An 11,305-nucleotide genomic window follows, 5' to 3' on the forward strand; every position below is an offset into this window, starting at 1 on the left:
GCAACACGAAGCTACATATTATTAGTAATTTGAAGGCACAAAAACTAATAAGAAAAGGTTGCTATGCTGTTCTAGCACACATCGAGAAAGTACAAACTGAAGAAAAGAGCATCAATGATGTTCCCATTGCAAAAGAATTTCCCGATGTATTTCCGAAAGAATTACCGGGATTACCCCCACAGCGATCCGTTGAATTTCAAATAGATCTTGTACCAGGAGCTGCACCAATAGCTCGTGCTCCTTACAGACTCGCACCCAGCGAGATGAAAGAACTGCAAAGCCAATTACAAGAACTTTTAGAGCGTGGTTTCATTCGACCAAGCACATCACCGTGGGGAGCTCCTGTTTTGTTTGTCAAGAAGAAAGATGGTACATTCAGGTTGTGTATCGACTACCGAGAGTTGAACAAACTTACCATCAAGAACCGCTACCCACTACCGAGAATCGACGACTTATTTGATCAACTACAAGGCTCGTCTATTTATTCAAAGATTGACTTACGTTCCGGGTATCATCAAATGCGGGTGAAAGAAGATGATATTCCAAAGACTGCTTTCAGAACACGTTACGGTCATTACGAGTTTATGGTCATGCCGTTTGGTTTAACTAATGCACCAGCTGTGTTCATGGACCTTATGAACCGAGTGTGTGGACCATACCTTGACAAGTTTGTCATTGTTTTCATTGATGACATACTTATTTACTCAAAGAATGACCAAGAACACGGTGAACATTTGAGAAAGGTGTTAGAAGTATTGAGGAAGGAAGAATTGTACGCTAAGTTTTCAAAGTGTGCATTTTGGTTGGAAGAAGTTCAATTCCTCGGTCACATAGTGAACAAAGAAGGTATTAAGGTGGATCCGGCAAAGATAGAAACTGTTGAAAAGTGGGAAACCCCGAAAACTCCGAAACACATACGCCAGTTTTTAGGACTAGCTGGTTACTACAGAAGGTTCATCCAAGACTTTTCCAGAATAGCAAAACCCTTGACTGCATTAACGCATAAAGGGAAGAAATTTGAATGGAATGATGAACAAGAGAAAGCGTTTCAGTTATTGAAGAAAAAGCTAACTACGGCACCTATATTGTCATTGCCTGAAGGGAATGATGATTTTGTGATTTATTGTGACGCATCAAAGCAAGGTCTCGGTTGTGTATTAATGCAACGAACGAAGGTGATTGCTTATGCGTCTAGACAATTGAAGATTCACGAACAAAATTATACGACGCATGATTTGGAATTAGGCGCGGTTGTTTTTGCATTAAAGACTTGGAAGCACTACTTATATGGGGTCAAAAGTATTATATATACCGACCACAAAAGTCTTCAACACATATTTAATCAGAAACAACTGAATATGAGGCAGCGTAGGTGGATTGAATTATTGAATGATTACGACTTTGAGATTCGTTACCACCCGGGGAAGGCAAATGTGGTAGCCGATGCCTTGAGCAGGAAGGACAGAGAACTCATTCGAGTAAAATCTATGAATATAATGATTCATAATAACCTTACTACTCAAATAAAGGAGGCGCAACAAGGAGTTTTAAAAGAGGGAAATTTAAAGGATGAAATACCCAAAGGATCGGAGAAACATCTTAATATTCGGGAAGACGGAACCCGGTATAGGGCTGAAAGGATTTGGGTACCAAAATTTAGAGATATGAGAGAAATGGTACTTAGAGAAGCTCATAAAACCAGATACTCAATACATCCTGGAACGGGGAAGATGTACAAGGATCTCAGGAAATATTTTTAGTGGCCGGGTATGAAAGCCGATGTTGCTAAATACGTAGGAGAATGTTTGACGTGTTCTAAGGTCAAAGCTGAGCATCAGAAACCATCAGGTCTACTTCAACAACCCGAAATCCCGGAATGGAAATGGAAAAACATTACCATGGATTTCATCACTAAATTGCCAAGGACTGCAAGTGGTTTTGATACTATTTGGGTAATAGTTGATCGTCTCACCAAATCAGCACATTTCCTGCCAATAAGAGAAGATGACAAGATGGAGAAGTTAGCACGACTGTATTTGAAGGAAGTCGTCTCCAGACATGGAATACCAATCTCTATTATCTCTGATAGGGATGGCAGATTTATTTCAAGATTCTGGCAGACATTACAGCAAGCATTAGGAACTCATCTAGACATGAGTACTACCTATCATCCACAAACTGATGGGCAGAGCGAAAGGACGATACAAACGCTTGAAGACATGCTACGAGCATGTGTTATTGATTTCGGAAACAGTTGGGATCGACATCTACCATTAGCAGAATTTTCCTACAACAACAGCTACCATTCAAGCATTGAGATGGCGCCGTTTGAAGCACTTTATGGTAGAAAGTGAAGGTCTCCGATTTGTTGGAGTGAAGTGGGGGATAGACAGATTACGGGTCCGGAGATTATACAAGAAACTACCGAGAAGATCATCCAAATTCAACAACGGTTGAAAACCGCCCAAAGTCGACAAAAGAGCTACGCTGACATTAAAAGAAAAGATATAGAATTTGAAATTGGAGAGATGGTCATGCTTAAAGTTGCACCTTGAAAAGGCGTTGTTCGATTTGGTAAACAAGGGAAATTAAATCCAAGGTATATTGGACCATTCAAGATTATTGATCGTGTCAGACCAGTAGCTTACCGACTTGAGTTACCTCAACAACTCGCGTCTGTACATAACACTTTCCACGTCTCGAATTTGAAGAAATGTTTTGCTAAAGAAGATCTCACTATTCCTTTAGATGAAATCCAAATCAACGAAAAACTCCAATTCATCGAAGAACCCGTCGAAATAATGGATCGTGAGGTTAAAAGACTTAAGCAAAACAAGATACCAATTGTTAAGGTTCGATGGAATGCTCGTAGAGGACCCGAGTTCACCTGGGAGCATGAAGATCAGATGAAGAAGAAATACCCGCATCTATTTCCAGAAGATTCGTCAACACCTTCAACAGCTTAAAATTTCGGGACGAAATTTATTTAACGGGTAGGTACTGTAGTGACCCGAACTTTTCCATGTTTATATATATTAATTGAGATTGATATTTACATGATTAAATATTTCCAACATGTTAAGCAATCAAACTTGTTAAGACTTGATTAATTGAAATATGTTTCATATAGACAATTGACCACCCAAGTTGACCGGCGATTCACGAACGTTAAAACTTGTAAAAACGACATGAAGATATATATATGGATATACATATGGTTAACATGAGATTATGATAAGTAAGTATCTCTATAAGTATATTAACAATGAGTTATATACATATAAACAAGACTACTAACTTAAGGATTTCGAAACGAGACATATATGTAACGATTATCGTTGTAACGACATTTAAATGTATATATATATATATCATATTAAGATATATTAATATATCATAATATCATGATAATATAATAATTTAACATCTCATTAGATATAATAAACAATGGGTTAACAACATTAATTGAGATCGTTAACTTAAAGGTTTCAAAACAACACTTACATGTAACGACTAACGATGACTTAACGACTCAGTTAAAATGTATATACATGTAGTGTATTTAGATGTATTAAAATACTTTTGGAAAACTTCAAGACATATATCAAAACACTCATACTTAACGAAAATGGTTACAGTTACTTTTCCATTCTTTTCTTTCATCAAGAATTCTAGTCGTATTCTTACCCGTATTATACACAGCTTCAAAACATACTTACTATGAGTATATACCAATAGGAACTAGCATGGGATTCCACTCTTGATTATGTCATGTATGACTAATCAATTTTAACTTCTACCATGAGCTAGTCAACTAACTAGAACTCCTTTTAACCCCACTCACCACTCACCAATTACCACTCATCATTCACTCCATTTCACTTTCAATTCTCTTTCTAATTCTCTCTCAACACACACACACACTATTATGAACGTATTTTTCCAGTAGTTAATCATCATCTTCATCAAAAATCACTTCAAGAATCAAGCTATAATCATCATAGGAAGAACACTTCAAGAACACTTCAAAAATCCCTTCAAGTTTACTAATTTACTTCCAAGCTTTCTAATCCATTCTAAGTAATCATCTAAGATCAAGAAACCTTTGTTATATACAGTAGGTTATCTTTCTTATTCAAGGTAATATTCATATTCAAACTTTGATTCAATTTCTATAACTATAAACTATCTTAATTCGAGTAAAAATCTTACTTGAACTTGTTTTTGTGTCATGATCCTACTTCAAGAACTTTCAAGCCATCCAAGATCCTTTGAAGCTAGATCATTTCTTGTCACTTCCAGTAGGTTTACCTACTAAACTTGAGGTAGTAATGATGTTCATAACATCATTCGATTCATATATATAAAACTATCTTATTCGAAGGTTTAAACTCGTAATCACTAGAACATAGTTTAGTTAATTCTAAACTTGTTCGCAAACAAAAGTTAATCCTTCTAACTTGACTTTTAAAATTAACTACACACATGTTCTATATCTATATGATATGCTAACTTAATGATTTAAAACCTGGAAACACGAAAAACACCGTAATACCGGATTTACGCCGTCTTAGTAACACCGCGGGCTGTTTTGGGTTAGTTAATTAAAAACTATGATAAACTTTGATTTAAAAGTTGTTATTCTGAGAAAATGATTTTTATTATGAACATGAAACTATATCCAAAAATTATGGTTAAACTCAAAGTGGAAGTATGTTTTCTAAAATGGTCATCTAGACGTCGTTCTTTCGACTGAAATGACTACCTTTACAAAAACGAATTATAACTTATTTTTCCGACTATAAACCTATACTTTTTCTGTTTAGATTCATAAAATAGAGTTCAATATGAAACCATAGCAATTTGATTCACTCAAAACGGATTTAAAATGAAGAAGTTATGGGTAAAACAAGATTGGATAATTTTTCTCATTTTAGCTACGTGAAAATTGGTAACAAATCTATTCCAACCATAACTTAATCAACTTGTATTGTATATTATGTAATCTTGAGATACCATAGACACGTATACAATGTTTCGACCTATCATGTCGATACATCTATATATATTTCGGAACAACCATAGACACTCTATATGTGAATGTTGGAGTTAGCTATACAGGGTTGAGGTTGATTCCAAAATATATATAGTTTGAGTTGTGATCAATACTGAGATACGTATACACTGGGTCGTGGATTGATTCAAGATAATATTTATCGATTTATTTCTGTACATCTAACTGTGGACAACTAGTTGTAGGTTACTAACGAGGACAGCTGACTTAATAAACTTAAAACATCAAAATATATTAAAAGTGTTGTAAATATATTTTAAACATACTTTGATATATATGTATATATTGTTATAGGTTCGTGAATCAACCAGTGGCCAAGTCTTACTTCCCGACGAAGTAAAAATCTGTGAAAGTGAGTTATAGTCCCACTTTTAAAATCTAATATTTTTGGGATGAGAATACATGCAGGTTTTATAAATGATTTACAAAATAGACACAAGTACGTGAAACTACATTCTATGGTTGAATTATCGAAATCGAATATGCCCCTTTTTATTAAGTCTGGTAATCTAAGAATTAGGGAACAGACACCCTAATTGACGCGAATCCTAAAGATAGATCTATCGGGCCCAACAAGCCCCATCCAAAGTACCGGATGCTTTAGTACTTCGAAATTTATATCATATCCGAAGGGTGTCCCGGAATGATGGGGATATTCTTATATATATGCATCTTGTTAATGTCGGTTACCAGGTGTTCACCATATGAATGATTTTTATCTCTATGTATGGGATGTGTATTGAAATATGAAATCTTGTGGTCTATTGTTACGATTTGATATATATAGGTTAAACCTATAACTCACCAACATTTTTGTTGACGTTTAAAGCATGTTTATTCTCAGGTAAATACTAAGAGCTTCCGCTGTTGCATACTAAAATAAGGACAAGATTTGGAGTCCATGTTTGTATGATATTGTGTTTTCAAGAAACTGATTTCGATGTAACATATTTGTATTGTAAACCATTATGTAATGGTCGTGTGTAAACAGGATATTTTAGATTATCATTATTTGATAATCTACGTAAAGCTTTTTAAACCTTTATTTATGAAATAAAGGTTATGGTTTGTTTTAAAAATGAATGCAGTCTTTGAAAAACGTCTCATATAGAGGTCAAAACCTCGCAACGAAATCAATTAATATGGAACGTTTTTAATCAATAAGAACGGGACATTTCAGTTACTTCCCTCTTGACCACTATATATATATATATATATATATATATATATATACCTGCAATAAATGCATTTATTTTTTGTAAGCATAATACTCCACAAATACCCAAATAAATCAAAGAATCAAAAATTAATTAACAATTTGATGGTTAGAAGTCACCAAAGCATCTTTTAACAAACCCATAAAACTCAACTAACACCTTCCTAACCACATTTTGCAGTAATCTAGATGACTCTCATTAAACAACTGTCCAACTCAAAGCCACCCCCCAATAGGATAAGAACCCCTTTTCTTTGCCTTTTCTTCCAAGCCTTTTCCCCCTTTTTTATTTAAGGCAATCTTTGAAAGACTTGATAACCCATCTATCTGGGGTTTATTTTAATTTCTTGTGAAGGATCAAAGAAAGAACCTTTAAGAACATAAACTTCAATTCTCACCCTAATTTCTATTTCCAAAAACACAAAATTAGATAAATAAACAGTTGAAGAATTAAAGAAGATGGATATGATGTATTACCCACTTGGGAGGTCTTCCTATGAAGATTCTTTGAAGGTTATTGAGGCTGATATACAACATGCTAATGCTTTGTAAGTCAAAGTTTCAATCTTTTTTGATTTCTTTTCATATGGGTCTGCTTTTAAGGATTTGTTTTCTGTAATTAAAGTCGTTGATACTGGGTTTCGGTCTTTATTGTTTAGCTTAAGTTAAAGATTGAAACTTTATATATGGGGAGGTGAAAAGTATAATTATTTCAAGGGATTCTTGAGAATTAGTTCTTAAAGTTGGAATTTTTGGTACGGAGATGATGAAATAAACTGATTTTTGGGAGTTTAAGTACATAGGGAAATTTTGGTCCAAAATTGCTTGCATCCATAAATGATTGTTTTTAGATTACTCAAGAATAGGGCTTGTTAAAATCTTATGTATTTGAACATATATGTTGTTCTTGGCTCCTTTGACTTTAGGCCTTTCATAGCAAATTACCTTTAGTTATTCTTAAAATGGAATTAAGAAATGAATAGGACTGCATTCTACAGGGACACTCGTTCATATCATTTATTAGGGAGTATTTTATTTTAAACTCGTATATTTTTAATTATTTATTTTTCCATATTTATTTTATTCTGAGGAAACAAGGGTTCATTTCCAAAGTCTAAATCAAGGTTCATTCAATCTTTTAATAGTTAAAATCTTTTATTCTATTCAAACAAAATAATATTGTCAAAAAACAAAGTTAGGTATAACTTAACTTGTTGCTCTTAAAATAGAAGTTGATTTATTTTATGATGGAGTTGGTTATATGCTGACAATGACTTGAATATTTGAACATGATATTATTTTTTTAGAAATCTTTTTCTTTTCCAGAAAGAGGGTCAGTTTTGGATGGAATGATTCACATTTTCAATATAATGAACTAGACGGTGTCACGGTGATTACGTATGGTATCATTACTATTGACATAATAATCAGATTTTATTATTTTAATTTCGAGTTGGATGCTCTTAAACATAAATTTTAAGTTGTTTTGGGAAATATATCATTTATCCCATCATTTTATATGTTTTTCTCATTAAACAGTTCATTTATCCCATCATTTTATATGTTTTTCTCATCAAACAGTTTCTGTGACTCACATATAAGGTATGGTTGTGGGTAGAGGTAGCTGATCCGACTAGCTTGTCTTTGTATGAGTCAATTAGGGTTGCATTCCATCTCTAACTGGTAAAATCGAAAATGTCGACTAAAAAGGAAACGTGTCAAGGAGTCAAAACTTGAAAGTCAACTTAAGTGCATCTGTAATTCCTAAATCACCCGAATCATTTTTATAAAAAGTTATATCAAATGGCACGTTAGTTTTATCTCATATGCTAATTCTTTTTTTGTTTTTTTTTTTTTCCAATGATTTCTTACAGAGCTGCAGCAATTCCTCGAAACAAAGATGGTGCACGATTTCAAATGAAATTAGTTCATGATCAGTTAACTCCTCTAATTATGTTCTTACTACGATGGATTGATTCTTCTTGCATGTGTCTCCTGCCTAGATACTTAAATCTATTCAATGTTATCATTTATAAGGTAAGTTCTTTGATTTTGCTCATTTCAAATGCATACCTCTTACAACACAAATACATATTGTTTTTCTGACGATAATAAAAGGCTAAACACGCTAAATGAATATAGCATGATATAAGTTATCAATAAACTTATCTTTCTTATAGGTATATACCGATGGTAGACCTAAAATTTCAAGACATGGTAGGAAGGCAACCGTGAGTGACTTTTACGGTTAGTCATTGTATCTTTACCATCTTTTACTTGTTAAAAGGCCTTCTGATTGTTACTACAAAAAATCATTTGATATGAACAACTGAATTGTGCCCTTTTGTGTGTGTTCGTGATCGATCCTCTCTTTGTTTCTAAGCAGCCATCATACTTCCAACTCTTAGAAGGCTGCATTACGATTTAGTCGAGTTGGACAACGGGCCTAAAGAAGAGAGCTCGGCATTAGTGGTATCGGGCCAAAAGAAACTAGTAAAAGAAGATGGGTTCACTAATGTTGATTTGGAACGAGAAGATGAATGTGGAATATGCTTAGAACCTTGCACCAAAATAGTATTACCTAATTGCTGCCATGCAATGTGCATCAACTGTTATCGCGATTGGTAATTTTACCGAAACTTGTGAAGCAATGAGTTTTATAAAACACTAGTTCAACACATGAAGCTTATGTCATTAATTATATACCTTCCTTTTCGAATTTGCAGGAACTCAAGAGCAGCATCATGCCCGTTTTGCAGGGGTAACATAAAGAGAGTAATGTCACGAGATTTATGGGTACTCACATGTGATGACGAAGTTATTGACGCTGATCTTGTTTCGAAGGAGGATTTGGTGCGTTTTTATCTATACATAAATAATCTCCCTAAAGATTCGTCGGATGCCCTTTTCTTTATGTTTTACGAGTACTTAATATAATGTGTAGAGTTTTTATTGTATAGAGGGTGACCATTGAGAAGAAAACATAACAAAAAGCTGACCCTTGAAATGTAAATAGAGGTCGGTTGTAACTATATTTCCTTCAAATTGTTACATGAAAATACAAATTTGATCTTGTTTAATATATACATTACTCCGCCCTCCTAATTTGATAATTCGGGGCGGCAATTTGGGTTGGCCTAAACGGGTATGTAACGGGGGAGTTTAGTTTTTCATTAGCTGCTCGAATGGTGGATTACAACATCCTTGATTTATGTATTGATCGGTCATATGATAGTTCATAGATTCGGTAGGATGAATACCATCCCAACTAATATATTGGCTTGGATCATCACATACTGAAGTACCTGAAGACCCGCATAACGATTGGATATTGAAATTTGTGCCGTCTTGTTTTGCGGAAGAACCACAACACGTTTTTTGAATTTCTCGAATCTTGTAACTTTGCGGGTTGTTAACAATGGCGTAGTATGCTTTCCAAGAATCTGCATATATGATTGTAACATCTGGGTACAGTTTTCTGTACATTTCTAGTTTGGCTTGCAACAATTGATTGTGGATTACTACTACAGCGTTTACAATCGGTGAACACCCTGATCTGTCACGGATGCTTATCGGAGTTATGGAGATGTCTAGCGGCAGACAACCGATTGGCGGTAAGCCTTGAACGACTATGTTTTTTGCCCCGTTTCGTATCAATGTCTGTTGCAAGAAATATTAGCTAGTGCACACTTTAAGAGTCTAATAGTTGTGTACCAATATTATTTGCAATACGTACCCGGACAAGTTCTGTGGTATATGTAACCGAGGACCTGGCTATGGTACGAAGTGGAATCGTGGATCCAACTGCTCGAGAATAATCATTGATTCCAATTTCCCCGACCCAAAACAATGCTGTTTTCAATTTCTCCGAACATGCTTTTTGATCTAGCCCTTTACATATGTGATCTACTTGAAACTTTTTGTACCAATCCAATTGAGTCCATATACCTAAGGGTGTGCTTTTCCATAGAAAAAGTCTAGCAAACTTCGACAAAAGGTCACCGGCTAGAGTCGTGGCTCCAGCAATGGCAAAGTTTACGCCATTTGTAAAGTTTGCCGAGGTTGATTGGTAAGGAGGTAAGACGGGCAATCCTAAAGAGTCCGTAATAAAATCAAGAACTAACCGGCCATCACATAGGCGGTTAGAGGACTTTCCGAATGTGGTGGAACCATACGGCGAGCTCAGAGAGCCCGAAAATGATAGACTGAGTCTACCCATGAATTGAGCGTTCCCTGTGTCGGTATATGAATCGCCAAAAGCATACACGATTGAGAAACGACCTTTGTATATGTCATGGAATGGAGTTGGTTTTAGCGGCTCGTCCATTGGATCCTGTGGTGGGGACTTTGGTTTTGGGTCTCCTGGTGGGGGATTTAGTTGCGGCTCTTCTGGTGGGGGATTTAGTTGCGGGTCCTCTGGTGGGGGTTGTGGTTGCGGGTCCTCAGGTGGTGGGGGTTGTGATTGCGGGTCCTCTGGTGGGGATTGTGGTTGCGGGTCCTGCGGTGGGGGTTGCGGTTCCTGCGGTGGGGGTTGTGGTTGCGGTTCCTGCGGTGGGGGCTTTGGTTGCGGTTCCTGCGGTGGGGGCTTTGGTTTCGGTTCCTGCGGTGGGGGCTTTGGTTTCGGTTCCTGCGGTGGGGGCTTTGGTTTCGGGTCCTGCGGTGGGGGCTTTGGTTGCGGGTCCTGCGGTGGGGGCTTTGGTTCCGGGTCTTTTGGTGGAGGTTGTGGTTGTGGATCCTGCGGTGGAGGTTGTGGTTGCGGGTCCTGCGGTGGAGGCTTTGGTTTTCGGTGGCGACGTTTTTCACAATCACATTCTTCTTTCTTATGTGCAAATGCAGGATAAAAAACTAAGGATATGAAAAGAATCATAAGAAGAGAGATTAATTTGAATTTCTTCATTATGTTAGAGCTAAACCTGAAACTTTAGATTAGTTTTTGGATTATGAAGTCTTGATCAGTTTTTATTAATGTTGTTATGTTCATTTAATCAAGAACAAGAAAGGTCGATTGGTTTGAT

At 35.9% G+C, this 11,305-nt stretch overlaps 1 protein-coding gene across 1 annotated transcript; it reads left to right on the top strand.

Annotated features, from left to right (window-relative positions):
• Positions 1-6,445: 6,445 nt before the first annotated feature.
• Positions 6,446-9,879, top strand: LOC139844607 (E3 ubiquitin-protein ligase AIRP2-like). Its single transcript, XM_071834839.1, has 5 exons — positions 6,446-6,838; positions 8,165-8,327; positions 8,471-8,537; positions 8,677-8,914; positions 9,017-9,879. The coding sequence occupies exons 1-5, from the start codon at positions 6,750-6,752 to the stop codon at positions 9,225-9,227; spliced, it is 768 nt and encodes a 255-aa protein (XP_071690940.1). The 5' UTR covers positions 6,446-6,749; the 3' UTR covers positions 9,228-9,879.
• Positions 9,880-11,305: the final 1,426 nt, after the last annotated feature.

This window comes from Rutidosis leptorrhynchoides, chromosome 4, assembly GCF_046630445.1.
Source record: "Rutidosis leptorrhynchoides isolate AG116_Rl617_1_P2 chromosome 4, CSIRO_AGI_Rlap_v1, whole genome shotgun sequence".
Taxonomy (NCBI): domain Eukaryota; kingdom Viridiplantae; phylum Streptophyta; class Magnoliopsida; order Asterales; family Asteraceae; genus Rutidosis; species Rutidosis leptorrhynchoides.

Coding starts and splice junctions, on each gene's coding strand:
- LOC139844607 (XM_071834839.1), top strand. CDS start 6,750: ATGGATATGATGTATTACCCACTTGGGAGGTCTTCCTATGAAGATTCT. Junction 6,839..8,164: donor ATACAACATGCTAATGCTTT/GTAAGTCAAAGT, acceptor GATTTCTTACAG/AGCTGCAGCAATTCCTCGAA. Junction 8,538..8,676: donor AACCGTGAGTGACTTTTACG/GTTAGTCATTGT, acceptor GTTTCTAAGCAG/CCATCATACTTCCAACTCTT.